The sequence below is a fragment of the Microcaecilia unicolor genome, chromosome 1 (genome assembly GCF_901765095.1).
Source record: "Microcaecilia unicolor chromosome 1, aMicUni1.1, whole genome shotgun sequence".
Classification (NCBI taxonomy): Eukaryota; Metazoa; Chordata; class Amphibia; order Gymnophiona; family Siphonopidae; genus Microcaecilia; species Microcaecilia unicolor.
In genome coordinates this window covers 391,389,877-391,416,394 of record NC_044031.1, presented here as the reverse complement: position 1 = coordinate 391,416,394, position 26,518 = coordinate 391,389,877, and the positions used below count along the sequence as shown (strand labels likewise).

Sequence of the window (26,518 nt, the reverse complement as noted above, 5' to 3'; positions counted from 1 at the left end):
AACCCTCCATTCTATGTTCCAATCTGAGTTCATAAGTAACACTTGCGTTCCTACAGCGGGGGGGGGGGGGGGGGGGGGGGGAGCGGCACCATTATATACTTTGTATCTGCTTGGACATGCTATTAGGTTTGCTTATAGCTAATATAGAACTTCTAATGCTGCAGGATTTCAATTTTAGAGAAATGAAAGCTTTTCACTTTAATATTATCTGGCATACAAACCCTGGAAAGTCAATGCAGCAAAAGCCTTAATCAAGCATTAGCTAGAGTATGATCATTTTGATTTTGAATGTTGCTGAATCTATGGCACCAGAGTATATGACCTCTTTCCATATATTTGAAAATCTAAGGGCACTGGTCACCTTCAGTGGTACACACAATTTTTGTTTTTAAGTAAGACATTGGAAGAAAAAATTAACATACAAATATATGTGAAAGTCTAACAGAATATTATTACTGGCACTAAAGTATGCAATGTAAAAATAATTCATCACATCAGGATCTACACGCCTCTTTTCACTCTGAATGCTAAGGGTCCTAGCTACTGCTTGCTAAAGATGTGTGTCATAGGATGCTGTGATAGCACAAACTGCTTCAATGTTTGTTGCAGCTATGAAAAGACAAGCACCAACTCCTGAAGAGAAGCTCTTCTCTAGGAAAAAAGATTCTCATTGTTTTTCTTGGGTCTACCACTGCACCTGCACTCTTGCCATTGACAAAATGAGCAGGAGAAATTTCCATGTTCTCTTTCCCTGCAGTGTGCTATACACTCATCAATACTAAAAGAAGGAAAAAAAATGAATACCCTCCATCTTGCAGGTTCTATGGTAGAAGACACGGCCCCATACTGTCCAGCGTCCATCCTTCAGTCGTACTTTTAGTCTAGTGCTTCATCTCAATTCATTTTCAGACCCCTAGTGCCTCCTCCCACCCCTTTGAACCCAGCAATCAGAAGAATCCTCTAAAAACACCTAATTAGACAGCACACTTTTAAATAAGAAACTTTTTTCTTTTCTCATTATATATACATATGTTTTACACACAGAAATTGGGTCTTTTAAAACTACATGGGGGTATGTACACATAAAAAGTAGTCACACTGCACTGCTGGGGTGCACACACATTAATCATGCATCAAGATTTAGGAGTCTATTTTACAAAGGCATATAGGCTCCTATGTTGCTTTTATGAACTAGGCCAGTGGTTCCCAAACCTGGTCCTGGAGGCACCCCAGCCAGTCAGGTTTTCAGGATGTCCACAATGAATATTCATGAGAGAGGTTTGCATGCAGTGAAGGCACTGCATGCAAATCTCTCATGAATATTCATTGTGGGTATCCTGAAAACCTGACTGGCTGGGGTGCCTCCAGGACCAGGTTTGGGAACCACTGAACTAGGCAGATTTTTGACAGGTGCCTTATAAAATTAGTCCCAGTGAGGGCAGTTTTCAAAAGCCATTTACCTGGGTAAACGAGACTATTTGAAAACTAGCCACCCTCATGTGAGTAAAAGTACATGCTGATGGATCTTTGCATTTGTGTGGCTGTCAGGGCATTGTTTTGCTTTGACTGCAGTTGCTTATTTCTGCCCAACCGGAAGCTATCACCCTAGGCAAGTGCCTAGTTTGCCTGATGGTTACCTTTGGGACTCCTCCATGACCTCTAGGGGTCACCTCAAACACACACATGGTGTGACATCCCCCTTCCCCAACCAAAATCACATATACTGTGACTCAGTTTAAAGAAAGCAAATAATGAAGTGAATGAAAAGGTTTACCTGGTTATATCAAAAACAAAGCTGCCGGTTTTACAGAGTTTACATTATAAGCTTTTCCTTTTATATTTTTCTAAATTTACTCCCTACCATTAGAACTTAGGAAATTATCTATATTTTAGGAAGTCACTTAAGACTTTTTTTTATTTTGGAAGTATTTCAATGTATAGAAACTGGTCTTTAGCTGATGTTTTCTCATCTTTATTGTACTTATTAACTGAATGTAGTTCACTCTTGTTTAATATGTAACCCGCTTGGAACTATTCATGGTATTAGCGGGATATGTCTAGTATAATGTAATATAATAATGTAATGTACAATTTTTTTTACATGTTTCTCTATTTTGCTGTACTGACCAGCTTTATATCTTACCATCTGTATTTCTTCCATTTCAGCTGGGGGGGGGGGGGGGGAATCATTCTTAACAGATATTTTCACCACAGAACCAATACAAGCAGTGCCAAGAGTCTCTTCCAGTATCTGCCAAAGTTCCACAGCAAACAAATGGTAATCCAGGACCAGTTGTTACTTGTCAGTGATTTACAATGGGTGGATACAGCCTAGCTGATTTAGTCTCAGTTTTTTAACCTAATTTTTCTTTGACCAACTTGTGATATGTGTGCTGCTTATCCATCACAACATACTTCAGTTACATTCCTGTTTTTGTAAAGTATTCCTCTGTATAAAAGAAATGCTGATAAAACCAAACCTTCATAACCTTCCGCTGTCCCAGGTACAAACACTTAGATTGTGAGCTCACTAGAGACAGAGAAAGTACCTGTATATAATAAATGTAAACCACTTTGGTTGTACCACAGGAAGGCAGCATATCAAATGCATGACCTCCCTTAGCTACTGACAGGTTTTTCAGGTACAGACAGGTGTTTTTTTTTTTTTAACTTGCTGTCTGCCTTGTCTTAATTCTTTGAGATAATTTCAAAGGGTTTATAGCCATGGGAAAAAAATCCCTCTGAAAATGGCTATGTGGGGGTTAGGGTGACTGAGCAGAAGTACACACAGGAATTTCATTTTGAAATCCCCAAACCTGCTCTGCCCTGTGTGTTTTGTGCCTGCAAAGAGATCAGGGTAAAGAATCTCTACAGAATTTTCCATGTGTAAAGCTTAATTTAAATGCAGAACAAAGCTCTTATTAAATTGTGCATGGGTACACATCTGCAAAAGGAGGCACATGGAAAGAATGTGCTTACATTCATGCCATCTATGCGTAGATGTTTCCGTAGCATAGTTGCGATATAAATATTATATAAAAATACATTGGTAGATGCACAGAGTATATGCCCACATTTACACTTTTTGAGTAGACGTGAGTTTGTGCAACAGCACTGGTGCACTGTTGGGGCTGATTCTGGGTGGCTGTCTTATAGAAGTACTTAGACATCCATGTTGCCTTTATAAAATATGCTTAAAATAGGCATCTTTTTCCAACTTTGACAGAGATGCCCTGTTTTAAAATTAGCCCCTAAATGTAGCTGTGGATGTCAATGGGTTTTAATTTGAATTCATCTTCAATATAGTCTTCAACTGACCTTCAACTAGTTAACCTGGACAGGCTAAGAATATGTGAGAGGCCTAAAAGGCGGTAAATAAATCCTAATAAATCCTAATAAAATAAAATAAATAATGCTTCAACTGCAATAAAACAAATGGATATCTTTCTTGATGTGAGGCATGGTCAGGGAGTCAGTAATTGTGGGAGGCAGTATTCTTATGCATTTGCTTCCTCTAACATTCAGGCAGGCCTGAGGTAAGACATACTGGGGCCCAGAGCAGGTGAGCTCAGCTGGTGCCAAAAGCCCTGATGCTCTACCTTAATGACAGTATTCAGTATTGCCAAAGAGGCCTCGTGTGGTGTTAGGTCCCAGCAATTGCTCTCCCACCAAGAAAAAACAGCTTTGCATTTGGGGTTGGTGATGAGAAAATGATGAGTATGTCTTCTGGCTCAATCTTTCTCAACCTTCTCTTGGAACACGCCTAGCCAGTCAGGTTTTCATGATTACCACAATGAATATGCATGAAATAAATATGCATATATCGAAGACCTATTGTATGCAAATCTCTGTCATACACATGCATAGCAGCTATCCTGAAAACCTGAGTAGCTAGGTGTGCCTTCAGGAAAGGGTAGAGGAGAACTGCTCTAGCTCCTGGGTCCTCTTAGAACCCTATCTGGTTTTCAAAATATCCACAACGAATATGTATGAGATACATTTGTATACAATGGAGGCAGTGGATATCTTGAGGACTCCCTGAGGACTGGGTTGAGAAACCCTGCATTACTTCATATCCTATTTACAGGGGGGAGATATGGCGTTGTTGATGCTGAGTTTCTTTGTGTGCTACAGATAGGACAGGACAGCGATTTATAGTCCTTCCCATGCACAGCACCTCAGGGAAGAGGACATGAGATGCAGAACTGCATTCCGAAGTATCTTCAAGGCGCATCTTACACTGAAAAGAGTCTCGATCTGCATGATGCATAACAGAGAATGGCGAGAATCTGAGCAAGAAAGACTGTGCAGCCCTCTTTTTAAGTCCAGCAAGGTCACACCAAGTGCAGTAGTTGTTTTCATCTTTTTAAAACTTGGATGAAGGCAGACAGCTCGTAAAGGCTTGGTCGAATCCAGCAGCTACAGTGAGTTGGTCCACAAGTCATCAAAAGGGTCAAAAAAACATTAGAACTGCTGATTTTTCAGAAAGAAAAAATAAACCAAAACAAACAGGCAACCTATTAGCAGCAGAAACCACACAGCAGTGTTTCTGAAATAAAAAGAAGCAAAACAGAAGAACAGTCAGTTCAGCAGTTAACATTTTCTGAAAGACGTATTATTATTATTATTTGGCTAGGCTCCTTTGCAAAATCATACCTCTTTTTATTTTTGTTTTATTTTATTTCGTTATTTTTTTGGCGGGAGAATGCCATGGAGAGATCTAGCTAATTACAAAGTCATTTCTCCTAAGAAGGAACCTCTGATGCATTCTGTAACCCCCAAAAACAAGCAACCCCATTTTGATTCTGCAGAAAAGTGTGTTCGGTCTGCCTGTGCTTAAGAAGTAAATATCGTATATAATTTTTGTACTGGCATGTGAGCTAACACAGAGATTGGAAATACATAAACCACTTTGAGTTGGTAAGGTTCACAGAATACACAAGCAGAGTGTTCAGTTGCCTTGAGCTGTAACATTGTGAATGAAAATGAGGAACTCTTAACATTCCCAGTTGTTTGTGGCAGCGTTTTTATTAAGGGTATGATAACAATTGAGAGTCTAAACAAAAAGAATTGTGATTATCTGTACATTAGGAGCTGTTTTATTGTTATTGTGTATGTAATTTTGGAAACAACCTAGGTAATTAGGTGGTATATAAATTTTTACAATAAATAAATCATGTGCCCTTAAACTTGTTGAGAATATTAAAAACATTAACATTGGACCTACAGGACAATCAAATTTCAGTTTCGAATTCGGTGCCAAAAACCAGCCCAAAATCTATTTGCCGTTTTCGCTAAAAATGCCTGTACATTTTCGGCTGGAACAAAAAACGCTGTGCAGCCCATACGCCAATCCACCCGCTGTTGGTAGGCCCTCTCCTGGACATATATCCCTGGCTGGCAGTAAGCTCTCTCCCTGACACCCTCCACTGCTGACTCCCCCCTGGTGATGGGCCCCCTCCTGGGCCTACCTTTTACTAGTGGGGTAGTGGGCACAGGAGCAATCCACTCTCAGCAATCCTTCAAAATGGCTGCTGGGACTTCCAGTTGTAGTCTTGTGAGACTGCCACTGGAAGTCCTGGCAGCTATTTTGAAGGAGGAGCTGGCCCTGTGCAGGAGCGAGTGGATCGCTCCTGCGTCCACTACCCCACCCTTGTAAAGGTAGGCCCAGGAGGGCCCACCACTGGGGGGAGGGGCTTGGATGGGGCCCACCACGGATAGGGTTGTCCAGGTGGAGGACTTTGTTTGGTCAGGTGGGGAGGGGGTCAGGACCAGGCCATATTTGTTGGAGATGAATCTGTGTGGCCAATTTCGGCCCCACATTCAGTTTCGGCTGAAACTGAAGATACTGGTTTTGGTCGGGCTCTAATTGAGCCCAATATCCAAAAACAGCTGAGATCATAAATTTCTGACCTATTTTCAGACACACTTAGGAGTTAGTTTTCATCTGAAAATTCATCTTAATTTCTGAGCAAAAAAGTTGAAGAGTCAATACTCAAAGCAATTTAAGTGGAAGGAGAAGCTCAGGGGGCCAAGCGCCAATATTCATCAACATTTAACTGGGCAGTGCCAGAGAATCAGCACTAACTGGCCATTTTGAAACCAGGCATGAGAGGTGTTACAGAGGTGGAGTTGGGGTGGGGCCAGCAGTTATACAGGTACCATCAGTGCCCGCACAGCTAAGCACTCAGATAGTTCCACCACACACACTAACTATGCCCACTAATGTGGACACCAGCATCAAATATTGGCCTGCACCTGCAAAGCTTCCAAGTACTGGCCTGTATCTTGCACTGTTCTTCCCTCCCTCCCTCCTGACTCACTCTCAGAAGCCCCCTTCCTGGACCTACCTGACCATCCCTGGTGGTCCAGTGGGTGACTGGGGCAAAAGCAAACCCCACTTACTCTTGCCACTAGGGTAATCACGTCAAAATGGCTGCTGAGACCTCTAGTGGTAGTCTCATGGTAGGGATGGTCAAGGAGGGGTGGGGGCCTACTGGGATGTGGGGGAGACGCGTCTCATTGAGGGGATCAGATTATGTTGGGGTGCTTGTCTGGTTGGGGGTGTTGGGGGGATCAGATCAATTTTGGGTATCCTTGTCTGGTTGGGGGGGGGGTCAAGAGGGTGGATCGGGTTATAGTGGGGGATGTCTGTTTGGTAGGGGGGGGGAGAAGTCAGGGAAGAGGGACCTGATATTCTGGCAAGGACCCACATGAGATACGGTGGCCAAGACGTATTTGGTCAAGCCTGAATATTCAATGTTGGTACTTGGATATAGCACAACATTGAATATCTGGGACTAATTTAACAGGCCACTGTTAGTGTTCAAAAACATGCTGACCACCACTGGCTGGATATTGACTAGTATACTGACCAGCTTATTTTCGAAAGAGAAAGACGCCCATATTTCGACCCAAATCGGGAGATGGGCGTCCTTCTCCCGTGGGCGCCCAAATCAGTATTATTGAAAGCCGATTTTGGGTGTCTTCAACTGCAATCTGTCGCGGAAACGACCAAAGTTGATGGGAGGCGTGGTGAAGGCGGTACTGGGGCGTGGTTATCGGCCGAGGAGAGATGGGTGTCCTCGGCCGATAATCAAAAAAATAAAGGTGTTTTTAGCGCGAATTTGGGTCACTTTTTTGGACCCTTTTTTTTCACGAACAAGTCCCAAAAAGTGCCCTAAATGACCAGATGACCACCAGAGGGAATCGAGGATGACCACCCCTGACTCCCCCAGTAGTCACTAACCCCCTCCCACCCAAAAAAAACTTTAAAAACTTTTTTTTCCAGCCTGTATGCCAGCCTCAAATGTCATACCCAGCTCCATCACAGCAGTATGCAGGTCCCTGGAGCAGTTGTTAGTGGATGCAGTGGACTTCAGCCAGGTGGACCCAGGCCCATCTCCCCCCTACCTTTTACACTTGTGCTGGTAAATGGGAGCCCTCCAAACTGCCCCCAAAACCCACTGTACCCACATCTAGGTGCCCCCTTCAGCCATAAGTGCTATGGTAATGGTGTAGAGGTGTGGGCAGTGGGTTTGAGGGGGATTTGGGGGGGCTCAGCACCCAAGGAAAGGGAGCTATGGATTTGGGAGGTATTTTAATGTTTTTTTTTTACTGTTTACAAGTGCCCCCTAGGGTGCCCGGTTGGCGTCCTAGCATGTGAGGGGGACCAGTGCACTACGAATCCTGGCCCCTCCCACGGCCCAATGCCTTGGATTTGTTCGTTTTCGCTGAAAAACGAAACCACCCAGCTCAGATCCGCACAAATCCGATGCATTTGCCCGGCACAAACCATATTATCGGAAAAAAAGATGGACACCCATTTTTTTCGAAAATACGGTTTGTCCCTCCCCTTCACGTACCCGTTCTCGGAGATAGACGCCCATGGAGATGGGCATTCGCGTTCGATTATGCCCCTCTGTGTATGTCTAGTAGCACTATAGAAATGATAAGTAGTAGTAGTAATAGTAAATTTAGGACTGCTATTCATTTACCTTGATTTATGAGGCTAATTTACCAGCCTGGTGCTGAAAATCAGTGCTACTTAAGTACATAAGTGTTGCCATACTGGGACAGACCGCAGATCCATCAAGCCCAGAATCCTGTTTCCAACAGTGGCCAATACAGGTTACAAGTACCTGGCAAGATCCCAAAACAGTACAATACATTTATGCTGCATATCCTAGAAATAAGCAGTGGATTTTCCCCAAGTCCATTTTAATAATGGCTTATGGACTTTTCTTTTAGAAAGCTAGCCAAACCTATTTTAAATCTTGCTAAGCTAACTGCTTTAACTACATTCTCTGGCAACAAATTCCAGAGTTTAATTACAAGCTGATTGAAGAAATATTTTCTCTGATTTGTTTTAAATTTACTACTTTGTAGCTTCATTGCATGCCCCCTAGTCCTAGCACTTTTGGAAAGAGTAAACAAGTGATTCACTTCTACCCGTTCCACTCCACTCATTATTTTATAGACCTCTATCATATCTCCCCTCAGCTGTCTTTTCTCAAAGCTGAAGAGCCATAGCTGCTTTAGCCTTTCCTCATAGGGAAGTCGTCCCATCCCCTTTATCATTTTTGTCTCCCTTCTCTGTATCCTTTCTAATTCCACTATATCTTTTTTGAGATACAATGACTAGAATGGCAAACAGTATACAAGGTGCAATAACACCATGGAGCGATATGAAGGCATTATAACGTCCTCATTTTTGTTTTCCATTCCTTTCTAATAATACCTAACATTCTATTTGCTTTCTTAGCCACTGCCACACACTGAGCAGAGGGTTTCAACGTATCAATGATGACACCTAGATCTCTTTCCCGGTCGGTGACTCCTAATGTGGAATCTTGAATTATGTAACTATAGTTCGGGTTCCTCTTTCCCACATGCATCACTTTGCACTTGCTCACATTAAAAATCAACTGACATTTGGATGCCCAGTCTCCCAAGGTCCTCTTGTAATTTTTCACAACCCTTTTTTTTTCTGCCCTGTTGAGTATAAATTTAAGCACTCAGCCCTAGTAAATTTTCACAGAACAATTTTGCACACTTATGGGGGGGGGGGGGGGGGTGGAACGTAAACTTTCATGCTCAGCAGTGTTCTATAAAATAAGTTTGCTTGGTGCCTAAATGCAAGGGGGCGTTTACTGGAGAAGCGCATGGGTGGGACATAGGTGGGGCTGAACTTTACATGCAAAATTTACAGAATACTGTAAGTTGTGCACTTAAGTGTTATAAAATGTCTTATAGCCCGCCAAACACCTACTCAGTTCGAGGCAGATTGCAAAGTACAAAGAAACCAGATCCAATATATCTGAGAATAACATAACAAACCAAGTTATCCTAACATAAATATTTCTTACCAATGCGATAAGTCTAAGATCCTCTTTGAGGAAATAAAAAAGTTTTCAGATTTTGCCTAAATGTCAAATAATGATGACAACACCATAAAGTCAAATGTAAAGAGTTCCATATAGAAGCCAACCAAAAAACAATATTTCTCTCAATACATTGCACAGGTTGCCAATTCAACCATGCAGTTGTTCAGTATAGTAAACAGCCCACTGCAACCCCAACAACACTACTACTACTATTTAGCATTTCTATAGCACTACAAAGCGTATGCAGCGCTGCACAAACATAGAAGAAAGACAGTCCCTGCTCAAAGATCTTACAATCTAATAGACAAAAATAAAGCAAGCAAATCAATTAATGTGTAGAGGAAAGAGGAGAGGAGGGTAGGTGAGGCGAGTGGTTACAAGTCAAAAGCAATGTTAAAGAAGTGGGCTTTCAATCTAAATTTAAAGATGGTCAAGGATGGGGAAAGACGTAGGGGCTCAGGAAGTCTATTCCAGGCGTAGGGTGCAGCGAGACAGAAGGAGCGAAGTCTGGAGTTGGCAGTAGTGGAGAAGGGAACAGATAAGAAGGATTTATCCATGGAACCGAGTGCACAGGAAGGGGAGTAGGGGAGGGCGAGTGTGGAGAGATACTCGGGAGCAGCAGAGTGAGTACATTTATAGGTTAGTAGAAGAAGTTTGAACAGGATGCGAAAACGGATAGGGAGCCAGTGAAGCAACTTGAGGAGAGGGGTAGTATGAGTAAAGCGACCCTGGCGGAAGACGAGATGGGCAGCAGAGTTTTGAACCGACTGGAGAGGGGAGAGGTGACTAAGTGGGAGGCCAGCAAGAAGCAGATTGCAGTAGTCCAAATGAGAGGTGACAAGGGTGTGGATGAGGGTTTTGGTAGAGTGCTCGGAAAGAAAGGGGCAGATTTTACGGATGTTGCAAAGAAAGAACCAGCCTGCCCAGTCTAAACTGAACTGCAATGATTTTGCTGCATACTTTATTATTTTTGTTACATTTGTACCCCGCGCTTTCCCACTCATGACAGGCTCAATGCGGCTTACATGGGGCAATGGAGGGTTAAGTGACTTGCCCAGAGTCACAAGGAGCTGCCTGTGCCTGAAATGGGAATTGAACTCAGTTCCTCAGTTCCCCAGGACCAAAGTCCACCACCCTAACCACTAGGCCACTCCTGCTAACAAAATTAAAAGTCTCCATCAGGATTTACAGGCAATCCCACCCAGTCTCCAATTAGTTAACCAGGAGTGCATAAAGTAGCCCCCTCCTGACAGAGACAGATGAGACACTTTTAACCCAATGACAGAGGAGAGTACTGGCAAAATCCTAAGAGATCTTTGACCAACTACCTGTTCCCTTGACACCTGCCCATCAAAGACAGTGCAGCAGACAAGTGGGGGCCTCACAGAAGGTGCCACAAAAATTGTGAATGTTATGTTGAAATGGGTAAAATGGGTAAAATAGTATGTTCTTAAAATTTTGTGACACGCTCTGATTTTTAATTTTGAGATTTTGCTGACTTAATAAAATTGGCATGCATATTATGAAATTGTTTAGCTATATGAAATGATAAATGGATGTAAATTAAGAATAGGTAATGAGTCTCCAAAATATTTTTATTAAAATTTTCATACTTTTTATTTTTAGGGTGTTTTGTCATTTTTACTTTTGGGGGTATATTTTATTATAACCCCTTCTAGGTATGTATGTATTCTATTTTAAAGCATGATTGTGTAGGTATGTCTACATCACAAGCAGTTTGAAAAGATCACAATAAGTAATATAGAGGACTGCATGTCACACCAGTTTCTGTACTGAAATGGATATTCCTATCTCCACCTCTCCTTATATATGCTTTTACCTCCTGTTTGTGGTTGTATTTGTTCAATGATTATTACTTTTGATATATTTGTTGTGTAAAAGATTTTTATTATTGTTATGATTAAATTATAGATTGTTCTTTTAATTATTTAATTCAATAGTTTGTTTTATATTCTGTTTTGATATTCTTATTTATATACATTTAAATGTATTTTTATGAAATGGCTATATTTTTATGTTCTTATTTTGTAGTTCTACCCCTGACGCAGCCTGAGGGCGAAATATGGCCACGTCGGGTATTGTTTTAATAAATCACTTCTCCATTTTACATAGTAACATAGTAGATGACGGCAGAAAAAGACCTGCATGGTCCATCCAGTCTGCCCAAGATAAACTCATATGTGTATACCTTACCTTGAATCAGGGGCGTAGCCACGGGTGGGCCTGGGTGGGCCCAGGCCCACCAAGTTTTGGTTCAGGCCCACCCAGCAGTGGAGGCAGCGGAGCGGAGGGAGCAGGCTGAGCTCCGATCCCGCATCTACCTCCCCAGCCCGCCACTGCCCCGCCGCCCGCCGTACCTTTAAATATTATAGTTTTGCTGGAGTCGCGGGCAGCCTGCATTGAAGACATCGGCAGGCTTACGCCGGTTCCAGCAGCCTTCCCTTCCCTCGTTGCAAGTCGGATGATGGCTCCGCCCTCGTAGAAACAGGAAATACGTCAGAAGAGGGCGGAGCCATCATCCGACTTGCAACGAGGGAAGGGAAGGCTGCTGGAACCGGCGTAAGCCTGCCGATGTCTTCAATGCCGGCTGCCCGCGACTCCAGCAAAACTATAATATTTAAAGGTGCGGGGGGGGGAAGGAAACAGGGCAGACGGGAGAGGAGGGTTGCTGCACATGGTGGAAGAAGGGGAGAGGAGAGGGCAGGGGAGAGGAGGGTTGCTGGATGGAGGGAAGGGGAGAGGAGGGTTGCTGGACATGGTGGAAGAAGGGGAGAGGAGGGTTGCTGGATGGAGGGAAGAGGAGGGTTGCTGGACATGGTGGAAGAAGGGGAGAGGGCAGGGGAGAGGAGGGTTGCTGGATGGAGGGAAGGGGAGAGGAGGGTTGCTGGACATGGTGGAAGAAGGGGAGAGGAGGGTTGCTGGATGGAGGGAAGGGGAGAGGAGGGTTGCTGGACATGGTGGAAGAAGGGGAGAGGAGGGTTGCTGCACATGGTGGAAGAAGGGGAGAGGAGGGTTGCTGGATGGAGGGAAGGGGAGAGGAGGGTTGCTGGACATGGTGGAAGAAGGGGAGAGGAGGGTTGCTGGATGGAGGGAAGGGGAGAGGAGGGTTGCTGGACATGGTGGAAGAAGGGGAGAGGAGGGTTGCTGCACATGGTGGAAGAAGGGGAGAGGAGGGTTGCTGGATGGAGGGAAGGGGAGAGGAGGGTTGCTGGACATGGTGGAAGAAGGGGAGAGGAGGGTTGCTGGATGGAGGGAAGGGGAGAGGAGGGTTGCTGGACATGGTGGAAGAAGGGGAGAGGAGGGTTGCTGGATGGAGGGAAGAGGAGGGTTGCTGGACATGGTGGAAGAAGGGGAGAGGGCAGGGGAGAGGAGGGTTGCTGGATGGAGGGAAGGGGAGAGGAGGGTTGCTGGACATGGTGGAAGAAGGGGAGAGGAGGGTTGCTGGATGGAGGGAAGGGGAGAGGAGGGTTGCTGGACATGAATGGAAGAGAGGGAAGGGAGAGAGAAGAAATGCTGGACATGAATGGAGGGGATGGAAGAATGAGGAAGGAGATGAGATGAGGGAAAAGGAAGAGAGGAGAAAAACTGCACATGGATGAAGAAAATAGGCAGAAGCTGGATCCACTAGACAGTCAAGTCTGCAGAGGACCCAGCTTTTACTTATGGATATAGAGCAAGAAATGAAGAAGAAAGGAGGAAAGTAAAGAAATAAATGGAAAGGAAGCCCTGGAAACGGAGTTAAGAGGACAGATAAGCAGCAGAATCGGATACTTGGCCAGCATGATCAGAAAAACAGTCACCAGACAACAAAGGTAGAAAAAAATCATTTTATTTTCATTATAGTGTTTGGAATATGTCCACTTTGAGAATCAGGTGCTCAACATTAAAAGTTTATATTTATTTACTTATTTATGGCATTTTATCCCACATTAAACATGAATTAAATTGGAACCTGGGATCATTTCATTTTTTTTTTCCTGGAGACAGTAATGCATTGCCCCCCCCCCCCCCCCAGGCTCTCTCCCCGGCTATAGCCAGCTCTGCAATTTAGAGGGGAGGTGCACAGGTGGACGGGGAGGGGGGGGGCACAGAGGTGGACCGGGGAGAGAGCCTGTTGTTAAACATTTACCAGCACACCACTGTCTAGTGCCCACCCATCCAACCTGTTGGCCCACCCAAAAATTGACTTCTGGCTACGCCACTGCCTTGAATTTGTACCTTACCTTGAATCTGTACCTGTCCCCCTCAGGGCACAGACCGCACAAGTCTGCCCAGCAGTATTTCCCGCCTCCCAACCACCAGTCCCGCCTCCCATCACCGGCTCTGGCACAGGCCGTACAAGTCTGCCCTCCCCCATCCCAGCCTCCCAACCACCAACCCCTCTTCCCCCCACCTGCTCCGCCACCCAATTTCAGCTAAGCTTCTGTCTGCTTTCTTGTTTGTTCCTAACATAAGTGGATACATACCTGACATCAAAATCTCTTTTGGGAAGAATGAACTCCCCCTCAAATCACGTCAGGAACCTTGGAATACAGTTAGATTCAACACTTACTCTGATTCCCCAAATTCAAGCAACCTTCAAGAGCTGCTTCTACTATTTGCGACAGCTATGCTGCCCCTCTCCTTACATCGAGAAGGTAAATCTTATCCCAGTTGTACATGCCATGACAACATCAAGACTGGATTACTGCAATACACTCTACAATAGTCTGACTATAAAGGGCCTGCACCAGCTCCAGTTGATTCAGAATGCTGCAACAAGACTAATAGAAGGCGCAAGCACCATTTTTGCAAAACCTTCACTGGCTATTAGTACAATACAGGGCTAAATTTAAAACTCTATGTCTGATCTTCAAGGCCCTTAATAGAAATGGCACCGAGTACCTGAAGAATAGGATGATCTGCTACACACTTCAAATGACACTAAGGTCCTCTCAAGGACTATCACTAACCACATGCTCTCCAAAAGACATTACACATACCCGCAAGCGAGCCTTCTCTGGAGTAGCCCCCACACTCTGGAATGCACTCCCTGAAAAGCTCCACTTAACACAAGACAATGTCTACTTCAGGAAGGAGGTGAAAGCTTGGCTCTTCAACCAGGCCTTTAATGGAAGAAGTAACTAACTTGTTAGTCTCACTCACACTCACACGGAGTGACACAGTCTGCACAAACTGCATCAGGACATGTTAATCCACTCCTAGCTGAGATAATATTTAACCATCTCTCTAACCTTATCTGCACCTTTCTTTAAATTAGTCACCTCATTTTGCTGGAGGAGTGGCCTAGTGGTTAGGGTGGTGGACTTTGGTCCTGGGGAACTGAGGAACTGAGTTCAATTCCCGGCACAAGCAGCTCCTTGTGACTCTGGGCAAGTCACTTAACCCTCTATTGCCTGCCGCGTTGAGCCTGCCATGAGTGGGAAAGTGCGGGGTACAAATAAAAAAAAATAATAATTCCTATTCTTTTACTTATCTATATGTTAACCATCTTTCTGACCTCATGTGCAACTTTCTTTAAATTAGAGGGCCATAATCGAATGGGGCTGGCCATCTCTAGGGACGGCCCCATAAAGTGGCGTCTCCGACCGTATTATCGAAAAAAGATGGCCAGCCATCTTTCGTTTTGATAATACGATCAGGGCCCGCCAAATCTCAACATTTGGGCTGGCCTTAGAGATCGCCGGCATTAGAGATGGCCGCCATTGGTTTTCCCCCATAATGGAAACTCATGGCGGCCATCTCAAACCCAGCCAAATTCAAGGCACTTGGTCGTGGGAGGAGCCAGCATTTGTAGTGCACTGGTCCCCCTCACATGCCAGGACACCAACTGGGCACCCTAGGGGGCACTGAAGTGGACTTCACAAATTGCTCCCAGGTGCATAACTCCCTTACCTTGGGTGCTGAGCCCCCCAACCCCCCCCCAAAAAAAAAAACCCACTCCCCACAACTGTACACCACTACCATAGCCCTTAGGGATGAAGGGGGGCATCTACATGTGGGTACAGTGGGTTTTGGGGGGGGGAAGGTTGTAGGGCTCCCATTTACCACCACAAGTGTAACAGGTAGGGGGGATGGGCCTGGGTCCGCCTGCCTGAAATGCACTACACCCACTAAAAACTGCTCCAGGGACCTACATACTGCTGTCATGGAGCTCGGTATGACATTTGAGGCTGGCATAGAGGCTGGCAAAAAATGTTTTTAAATTTTTTGGGGGGTGGGAGGGGGTTGGTGACCACTGGGGGAGTAAGGGGAGGTGATCCCCATTCCCTCCGGTGGTCATCTGGTCAGTTGGGGCACCTTTTTGAGGCTTGGTCATGAACAAAAAGGGACCAAGTAAAGTCGGCCAAATGCTCGTCAGGGCCGGCTTTCTTTTTTCCATTATCGGCCGAAGCTGGCCATCTCTTAACCACACTCCATCCCGCCTTCGGTACAATGCCAACATGCCCCCTTGAACTTTCGCTGGCTCCGTGACGGAAAGCAGTTGAATCCGGCCAAAATCGGCTTTCAATTATACCGATTTGGCCAGGTTTAGGAGATGGCCGGCCATCTCCCGATTTGTGTCGGAAGATGGCCGGCCTTCTCGTTCGAAGATAAGCAGGTTAGTCACCTTACTTTCTAACTCCTCTTACTCTCTTACCTATCTATATGTTCCATCTTTGCTTATACCCTACACTGTCAATTAAATGTTCTATTATGTATTGTGTTGAAATATAAGTAGTATACTATGCCATACTTTGTATTGTTATTTGAATATTGTTACTGCTGAAACTGTCTATTGCTCATGTTTGATTTATTCTTAATGTACACCGCCTTGAGTGAATTCCTTCAAAACGGCAGTAAATAAATCCTAATAAATAATAATAGTAAAATAATACTGAAAAGTGTTTAACTGATTTTAGGCCGTTAGCAGTTGAAAATTGCAAGAAGAACTGATAATGTGTATTAGATTTGTGTAACAGGGTTGCTATGTTTGCCATATATGGAGGAGCTTTGCCAAATAAAAAATCTTAAACACCATTATGCATACCTTAAAATAAATACGTTCCTTAATTCGTAAGGATAATATTCTCTTACTGAGGCAAATCATGGTAGATTAAAAATCAACCTGCCATATTCTGCATGACTTTTATTCAGTCAATTAATTTTGAGGAACAATCAAAAGGAACCAAATTGCAGTAATCGAATCTGGCTAGAAGAAGCGACTGGATCAGTAATCTATCAACTGAAAAATAATTTTTAACGGCCCTAAGCTTTCTAAGAACAATATAGATATTCTTCAAAATGGTCGATACATGTTGCTGTAATGTTAAGAGACTGTCAAATTCAAATCCCAGTGCTTTTGAGTGCAAGTCTAAACTAAGTACCATCAACTGTAAAATACAGCACATATCACTTATCATCACTTGAACCGATCCAAAGAAATTGAGATTTCTCTCTGTTTAGTTTCAATGGGAAGAGATCCAAAAGTCAATAGCTGACATACATAATTGTATGAGAGACAAAGTTTCAGCAAAGAATAAAAACACAGTAGGAAGACGGTAATGCCATCTGCATATATGAACTGCAAAAATTTAGTATTGTATTTTGGCGTGCCTATTTACACTAGCATAAGTTGGCACACCTAAATATAAGCGCATTGATGCCGACTTACACTAATATCCTATCGGAAGACTTATGCACATACGTGTTCTTATTGAATAGGCTCAGAGCCCACGTTATTGTGGTACCCAGTTATAGAACTACCTCCATGGAGAATAATTTTTGAAGGTATTTTTGTATGTATATGCTTGTATATGCATGCAAAATGACTCTTATGAAATAACCCTGGGTGTCTAAATACATGTGGTAACAGGAACACATTCATTTGTACATGAACTTTAGGGCAGGTGTGTTCTGGGTCAGAGCATGGGCGGAGTCACAATTTGGAGGCATACTTTCAAAATACACATGTACATTTACACCTCAAGATGCTGTAAATGTGCATGGGGTCATGTTACCTGCACTTTCTACTTGCCCGTCACACAGAGGTGATTTTTATAAAAATATCCTCATAATGCCATATTTGTTTGTTTAGATCACACCTTTTTTCCATATTAGCTCAAAGTGAGTTACATTCAGGTACAGAAAGCTTTTCCTTGTCCCCACATAGCTTACAATCTAAGGGCTCTGTTTACTAAGACACGCTAGAGTTTTTAGTGTGTGCTTAAAATTAGCACACGCTAATCGTTAGAGACACCCATATATTCCTATGGGTGTCTTTAGCATTTAGCATGTGCTGTTTAGTGCGCACTAAAAACACTAGCGCACCCTTAGCGCTGCTTAGTAAACAGGGCCCTAAATTTGTACCTGAGGCAATGGAGGGTTCAGTGGCTTGCCCAAGGACACATTGAACCGCTTTAACCACCAGGCTTCTCCTCCACTCCTATCATACCAAAATGCAGTGAACCCACACATCTAAGTTAAATTTATGGAAGGCTGACCTCTAATAATTGTACCACAAGACTACCGCTAGAGTTCATCACAGCTATTTTACAAAAGGCAGTCACTAGGCACAGGAGCAAGTAGGCATCACTCCTGCCCAAAAGACCCCCCACTGGACCAGGAGTGATATCGCCAGAACCTGAAGGGGGGGAGGATGATCTGGAAGGGGTCCATCACAGGGTGAAGGGTTTGGGAGGACAGTCAGAATCGATGGAGGATTCAGGAGGGGGTATTGGAAAGACGAGGGGGGTTAAGGAGAGGGAAGCGCATCAAAGAATGTCAGCTGCTATCCAGAAGCTGTTTGGGTTCCCACCAATATTGATTGCCAGCACCTGCATTGCTAAGCAACCAAAGTTAGAACTGCTTTTATGTGGTCCTATTTGGTTGTTTAACTTTTTGGCACCAGCACAGAATATTGCCAGCACCTCCCAATTCTGCCATCAGATCGTCCCTCTGCAAACCACTGAAAAAAACGGTTGGTCAGAGCTGATATTCAGTTAAAAGCCACTGGATATCAGCAGCTGGTCCACAGAGTGTGATTTAAGTGGGCAGGAGCCTCTCATGGCCACTTAAATTGCTTTGAGTATTGACCGAATAATGTTTAAGGCAGTCCCACGCTAAGAAATATATTTGTCTTTTTTTTTCCTGTCACTCTGCTAACAATGTTGGGCCATCATTAAGAATTTACAACATGAAGCCACATTTGCAACTTTCCCCACTTCTCAAAAATATTTGCAAGTCCTCTTCATAATGTTTTTAGAACTTTCTTTTTATTTTTTTAAGGATATTTTCTGGCACATGTTGGGCTTATTAAAAAAAAATGATACAGCCTAGTAAAGGCGTAAGTAGTGAGAGATTTGCTTGCTCGCTTCCTTGGTGGTTGCCGGTGGGGGTGCATGGGTTGGTCAATGCGGTTAGAGAGACTAATTACAGAGAGAATATACAGCCCAGGAGCCAGCAAAAACAGTCCCGCTTCCCGGCATGTACTTAAACTGTGCTGGAAACCAGTGGAATCAATGTTTGCGTGATCATTTGCAGATACAACCTTAAAAGAAAGCCAAATAAGCAGTTGGCTAGAGATGGTCCTTGTCTTAAGCTAAGGAAGGTTCATTATGCAAGCTTTCAGAACCACTAGGGGAACCTAGGCCAGCACATTTACAGAAAATAAAGGCATGGAGAGTTCATTAGGAGGAAAGTGCAGTAATGTTACCAAAGAAAAGCAATTCTGTGGCCAATTAATTTTTAGTCTGATTTTCAGAACATGAACTGCATATACCACATTTTAAGAACTGGACAATATCTAAGGGGTCCTTTTACTAAGCTGCAGCAAAAGGTGCTTTAGCGTGCCCTTACATGGGGTTTTCTTGCATGCTAAGGTTTTTTTTTTTTTACTGCAACCGTAAAAATGGCTTTTTTGATTTATTTCATTAACGGACATGCACTAATGTTGCCATTAGTGCGCAAACATTTTTTTAAATTACCACCTTACCGCCACCCATTTTGTAGGCAGTAAGGGCTCATGCGGTATTTGCGCGTTAACCAGATAGTGTGCAGTACTGCAGATGCACTAACTGGTCCGCACAGGAATGCTCACTCTCTGCCACTGGCACGCCCCCTCAAAAAATATGAAATATTTGTAGTGCATTAGTGCCTTACACAGCTTAGTGAAAAGATCCCCAAATGAACAAACGCTATGAAAACTTTGCCAAATTGCAAATAATTTGTGATCATTCAATGAATTTTGTATTTGCCCCAAAAATCCAGATTTCCCCCACCACCACCAAAAAAAGAAAAAAATACACACTATTTCCACCATTCTGCAAGAAAAGAACTTTACAAGTAAACCCTCAGGAGTATTGCAAATAATATATCTTGTGTGGTTTTGACAAAGCCGGGCACAATATTAATTGTGTGTACCTAAATCTGTAGAAACGGTGCTGGAGGACTTTTACCTACTAATGAAAAGTGTGCCTAACATGTCCTTTCCTATTGTGACTACTAATATTCTAGTGAATTTCTGCTGAGGCATCTGTGGCCTTAAACAAACCTTCTATTTGCAGCTTTCAGAGCATTTCACTGTGTTGTGGGTGTTCGGGACACAGAGGAACATTTCGTCTTTTGCTGGGAAAAGACAAAGATAAAGCATTAGTGCTGTCTTGTCTAATTTAGGGAAATGAACAAAGGCATATTAAAAAGTCTGCAAGCCCCAAAGCAAAGATCTCTTTTTTCCTAAACAAAGTTAAAAGCCAAAGAAGAATAAGAACTCAAGCTAGCCAGGCATCCTGCTAATAAGAACTGTTTGTACAGGTTACTAGGGCCTCTATAACACCATTAAAACCAGTATTATTCATGACAGTGGCGTAGCCAAGGGTGGGCTTGGCACTTTGAGCTCAGGCCCACCAGTAGCAGCACACCTATGATGTGGCCAGCAGAGATTCCCAAGCTGAAAACTCCCAACAACTGTCCCTCCTGCATACCTTATAAATAGCAGATCTTCGCCTGCAGGAAGCAGCGACTGATACATACTGTTTACACCGGCCCCACAGACTTCCCTCTGACGTATTCCCGCCTAAGCGGAAACAGGAAGCTGCATCAGTGGGAAGGATGTGGGGCCTACATGAGTAGTGTGTATTAGTTGCTCCTCACTGCCGGTAAAAATCTGACATTTAAAAGGTGTGCAGGAGAGGAGGGATATTTGAGAGACCATATGGCATGCAGGCGAGAGGAGAGACCAAATCACCTATGGGATGGGGTGGGGTTCTTCTGCCCACCCATCTTGGGCCCAGACCCACCCAAAATTGGGTGTCTGGCTACGCCCCTGATTCATGATACAATAAGGCCTGTGCACACCACTTACAACTGTACTCTTTAGGGCTATATCATATTCTATGTAGGGTTCACACAATGAGTCAGCGGTAAGTGCTAGGAATCTGCAGAGCCTGCGTTTGCAGCCCTGGGGAATAGTAAAGCCCCAGCTTTCCTCGACAATGACACCTAGTGGCCAGGCTCAGGGTCCACATTACAGAATTCTGGATTAGAGATATGATCTGTAGCCTCTGACTGAGGACTAACTGTTGCAATAACTAGACTGGGGCACTCATTGTCGATGCCAACACACGCAGAAGGTGTTCTCTCCACAGAAGAACAACGAAGCAAAGAAAACAGTGGAAAACAAAAAAGTCCTCTCTCAAGTGGTGTCTTCTTAAACAAGGTCTTTATTGCAAAACAATTAAAACAACGACCCGACACGAATCGTGTTTCGGCCGTATAGGCCTGCGTCAGGGGTCTATTCACTTCCAATCACTTCCTCCCTCCCTCAAGCCTTGGCAGACTGTCAAGTATCTGCAGAGCCTGGTGCAGGGGAAGAAAAAGAACTTTGAGGTAGCGAGGAAGAAGAAAAAAGCCAGAGCCCTGCTGTTGAGAGCATTTCAATTTGCAGAAATTTGACCAGTACTTTTATCTACATATTCTCTTCCTTGATTGGAAGTGAATAGACCCCTGACGCAGGCCTATACGGCCGAAACACGATTCGTGTCGGGTCGTTGTTTTAATTGTTTTGCAATAAAGACCTTGTTTAAGAAGACACCACTTGAGAGAGGACTTTTTTGTTTTCCACTGTTTTCTTTGCACTCATTGTCGAAGCATATAGATATCTCAAAAGGCCAAAATGGACGTCCATATGCTTGAAAAGTCCAAATCTCGATTTTCCAAAGGCAGAATTGGTATGTCCAACATTGTAGAACATCCAAATAATAAGGGGGATGTTCTCTGTGTGTTTTGAGCAGTAATAGGGAGGGCTTGACATCTGGATGTCCAACAGCGATTACTGAAAGGGAAGAAACATCCAAGTCTAAACAGAAGGACTCCCTTATTTAGACTTGTTATCAGCAATGTCCAGGTTACACAATGGTGCTCTGACTGAGCAGCTGTCTACTGGAGGGATTAAAGCATAACACTTCCTTAATCCCCCAGTGGTTACTGTCCACCTCCCTCTCCCCTGAAAGTATACCTGGCTCTATGACAGCTTCAGGTATTATGGGCATTTTTAACAGAAAAGGAAGCAGGTCTGAGCAGTAGCCTAGTGCTTAGTGTAATGGACTGTAAACTAAGGGACCTATGTTCAAGTCATAAGTACATAAGTATTGCCATACTGGTACAGACCAAAGGTCCAGCAAGCCCAGCATCCTGTTTCCAACAGTGGCCAATCCAGGTGACAAATACCTGGCAAGATCCCCTTACATATTGAGTGAAGAAACATTTTATCTGATTCATTTTAAATTTACTATTTTCTAGCTTCGTCGCATGTCCCCTAGTCCTAGTATTTTTGAAAAGCGTGAACAGATGCTTCACATCTACCCGTTCAACTCCACTCATTATTTTATAGACCTCTATCATATCTCCCCTCAGCCGTCTTTTCTTCAAGCTGAAGAGCCCTAGCCGCTTTAGCCTTTCCTCATAGGGAAGTTGTCCCATCCCCTTTATCATTTTCGTCGGCCTTTTCTGCACCTTTTCTAATTCCACTACATCTTCACTTTAATTTTTTTTTTTTTTATTGTCAGCCTTTCAGGAAAGGAAAATAAGTTTTGTACTTAAATATACAAGACATCTGTAAGCCTGAAGACTATTGAAGTGGTATACATTCAGGTACAGAAGGTATTTTTCTATTCCTGTAGGGCTCACAATTACAAACAAAAGAGTTAATGTGGAATTAGAACCTTGGTCCCTTGGTTTACAGTCCACAGCACTAGCCACTGGGCTGAACCGCTGCTCTGCATGGATGTCTGTGTGGCCATTTTCTAACAATGCTGTTATACAGATGTCCATGTCCCTTGTTTTCCCCCGTTCAAAATTTGGACATTTCAGTTTGTAAAATGGATATTCATGCTGGGCATTTCCAGCACATGTATTTTCAAACAGGCTGTATCCTGTTTGAAAATACATGTTAGAAGTACGTCCATTTGGGACGTTCTGACTTGGACATCCTTTTGGAAAATGTCCCTCCACACGTACTGGGGAGATGGAGATAGGGGAAGCTCTCGCCCACCCTACACTGTTACCCAACAGAAGCCAGTTCCAATTGAGTGGGGAGCCCACACGAGCAGAAGGAAACTTCAGAGAGGAAAGGGATATAATAATGCTCCTACTGTAAAGACTGTACTTCCTAATCACATTTTCTGTCTTTTTCTAATTAGTCAAGATTGGCCTTTGAAATTAGCAATGTAGTGCATGTTCATCTTCGGACTGCATCAGAGGGTCTTTGGAGAGTCCTCATTCTCAAATAGTTAGTCACACATAAATTTCAGACTTGTGCTGAAATTTTATTCATGATAAGGAAAGAAAGCACTGTTTTAACCACAATTATGACTGAACATCAATAAATTGCACTTCTCTTTTCTAGCAATGGGGCTCTGTATCTCCTGCTTCATCCTACAACAGTATATAAACATGTTTGGCTGTTTATTGGTCTGCTCTTTACAGAACTGTAATTTCTATTTTAAAGCCATGCTTTTCAATAGTTTTACCTTAACACAGAACATGAAGACCCTTGCTGCTCTTTAGTCAGGTATCTAGAAAACTACAGCTTCATACAAGTATTGTGAAACCAGGAAACTTAATTTGGATAAATATTCCCCATGGGACTGACCCTAGGGCTCAGATCACAGCATTGTACAATACAGGAAACTGAAGTTTGAGTCTCCTGTGTAGCAGGACTCATGGGGTGAGGTGTGATGAGCATGACACATTTGTTCCCTGGAGGGAGGGAAGACAGCTGTCACTAATATGATAATCACTGCCAAATGAAGGAGACACTGATAAAGCAGCAAGGTATCCAAGGTGGAAAGTGAAAAAGAGCAGACTGAACATAGATCCAACTCTCCTGGCAGGCCAGGGCACTTGTGTCACCTGGACAAACTATTAGAGTGACAGATTCTACATTGAAGGAAACAGTAGGGATTATGATCAAAGAATGTATTTATTTAGATGTAACTCACGGTGAGTTACATTCATGTGCCATAGGTATTTCCCTGTGCCCAGAGGGCTTACAGTTTAAATTTGTACCTGAGGCAAAGGAGGGTTAAGTGACATCCAAGAGCACAAGCAGCAGCAGCAGCATTTGAACCAGGCTCCCCTAGTTGTCAGTTTGGTGCTCTAACCACTAGGCTAATAGATAGAATTACAACTAGGGGAAAGTAATAGGCACAAGCAGAGCCAGGTTGACGGCGCGGGGGGAGCGAGAGCAGACTTCCACCGGCGCTGGAGCACATTTTCAATGCAACACATTGAGAAAAAAATAGGCGCTGGAGATGGCAGAACTCCATTTGGGGGAGCGGCCGCTCCCCTGGCACCCCCCTAGCTACGTCACTGGTAATAGGTGAATCTGCTACAACCACATGACTCTTGACAGAGGTGATATACGTGACCTTAAAGCTGCTCCATCAGGAACATTGCAATCAATGTTCAGCCTATGTACTAAAGCCAAATCTAGCTTGTACTTAGGGGTCACTAAAGCAACCGAGGGCAGATTAGTCAGCAGGATAACAGATCTTGAAAAGGAACATGAGAAGTATCTGGCCAATGCCCAACTTCCTTTCACAAGCAACCTAGCCAAGGAAAAGAAAACAGGACACTTTAAAGAGACAGAAGCTATCCTGGTTTATTTTTCCGTGCTACTCCTGGATTAACCCTAATGGCAAGAAGACTGATTCATAACCAGGGCACCATCCCCACCCCTCCCCTTCTACCTACAAACTCTCAATAATCCTATTAGTACATCTTGTACTGTATCATAATCAATTATCTAAATGCATGAAAACTGGTTACAGAACGAGAACCATTGAATGTTTTTTTTTTTTTTTTGCAGATGTGAAAATGTAATGAGGTTTAGATATATCACAGTGGCAGAAGCAGGACCTGGAGAAGAACTTCCTGCTCTGAAACAGTAAGGAAAGGACAAGTGTGTACACACCTGATTGCCAAGTCTGCAGCGCAGTTTCTGGTCGGATAGCCAAGGATGTTTTAAGCTTTCAGTTGCACTGATTCTCCAGCTAGAACAAAAACAGAATGTTAATGATATTAGCTTCTACTTTCCATCGCACAGATACAAAGTATCAGGCTAAATGTATACAAATCAACCACATTATTTTTCCAAAACACTTTTTGTGTGTTTTATATGTATACTAGTAAAAGAGGCCCGTTTCAGAGCAAATGAAACGGGCGCTAGCAAGGTTTTCGTTGCCACCCCCCTCCCTCCCTGGCCAACCCCTTTGTTGTTCTGCCATTGCTCCGCCCCCAACGTCATGGCGTTTGACGCGAGGGCGGGGCCTGGAGCGATTTCCACCCCGCCTCCCTGCCTGCCTCCTTCCCTCCCTGCCAACCCCTTTTGTTGTTCTGCCATTGCTCCGCCCTCGAGGGCGGGGCCCGGAGCGATTTTGGTGGCTTCACCACCACGAACCTTCGACCCTTTTTGAAGGAAGTCAGGGCTTGGCTTCACTGACGTCAGTGTCCTCAGAACATTGAGGGTGAGTTTTATTATAGTAGATTATATTAGCTCCTGCTTCTTCCATCACTTCCTAGCTCCCAGTCTTGTGACGACCCCCCCCCCCCCAAACAACAACACCAAAGTTATAATGACATCTCCTTGTATTTGTTTACCCCGGAGCCTGTAAACACCTCTCCGGCGCTATGTAAGCCACACTGAGCCTGCAAATAGGTGTGAAAATGTGGGCTACAAATGTAACAAATAAATAAATGTCAGTTTGAATACCATTTTTCCTTAATAAGAAGCTTGGTAATGAAGTCCTTTGCTTCTTCTGAAATGTCATGAAATGCTTCATCTTCAAAATCCCAGTCACAAGCCAGAATATTGTTCAGCGTCTCATTGTCATCTTCACCCAGGAAGGGAGACAGACCACTGAGTCTATAGGCCACAAAAAAAGTATACAGTCACTCAAGTCCATAGGAAATCATTGCCATAGGTTGCAGGGAGCCATAGACAAAGATAAACAACTCAGAATAAAAGGAAAAGATAGTTGCATTTTTATCAGGATCATTCCATCATTGTGATATGTGTAGTGTGCTGTTTACGTCGTGTAGAACGGTAGTAATCAATAGCTGTGATCAATAGTGAGAGGAACCCTGTCAGTCAGTGTCGGCCATTCAACCATTACAAAACAGTAGTGTAACCAAACTTGCTAGTTAGGGCACTGGACACATATACCCATGTGCAAAGCAAACAGAATCAAATCACTCTCCAAGAAAACAATGTATAATTATAATCACAGTGGATGGACAGCTGAATTTATACAACCCGATACACATCAAAAATTTATACTCCAAAATGGGGAAGCATTTGTAAAAAAAATAAATAAATCTTTTGTCAGTACAAGACAGTTTGATGCACATGTGATTTTTTTTGATGGGTGTCAATAGCATCTTCTATAAAGAAACTTTCCTTCACAGAATATTAGCCTAACCAGCCTCCTCGGTTTCAGCTGCACTGGCTCCCCATAGCTGCCCACATCACATTCAAAATCTGCTCCCTTACTCATAAGATTTTGTATGGCAAAGTGCCTGAATACATGCTCGATCTCGTTGATCTACCAGCTAGAAATGCTATACTATCTGCA

General features: G+C 43.6%; 1 protein-coding gene across 1 annotated transcript in view; it reads right to left on the bottom strand.

Annotated features, from left to right (window-relative positions):
• Nucleotides 1–1,318: 1,318 nt before the first annotated feature.
• Nucleotides 1,319–26,518, bottom strand: part of MYLK4 (myosin light chain kinase family member 4) — a 109,856-nt gene continuing 84,656 nt past the window's right edge. The window contains exons 11-14 of the mRNA XM_030210945.1: nucleotides 25,657–25,809; nucleotides 24,859–24,937; nucleotides 19,939–20,012; nucleotides 1,319–4,549 (exon numbers count right to left, since the gene is read on the bottom strand). Of these exons, the coding sequence (XP_030066805.1) occupies nucleotides 19,965–20,012; nucleotides 24,859–24,937; nucleotides 25,657–25,809 (280 nt within the window). The 3' untranslated portion in view covers nucleotides 1,319–4,549; nucleotides 19,939–19,964. The remainder of the gene's footprint in view (nucleotides 4,550–19,938; nucleotides 20,013–24,858; nucleotides 24,938–25,656; nucleotides 25,810–26,518) is intronic.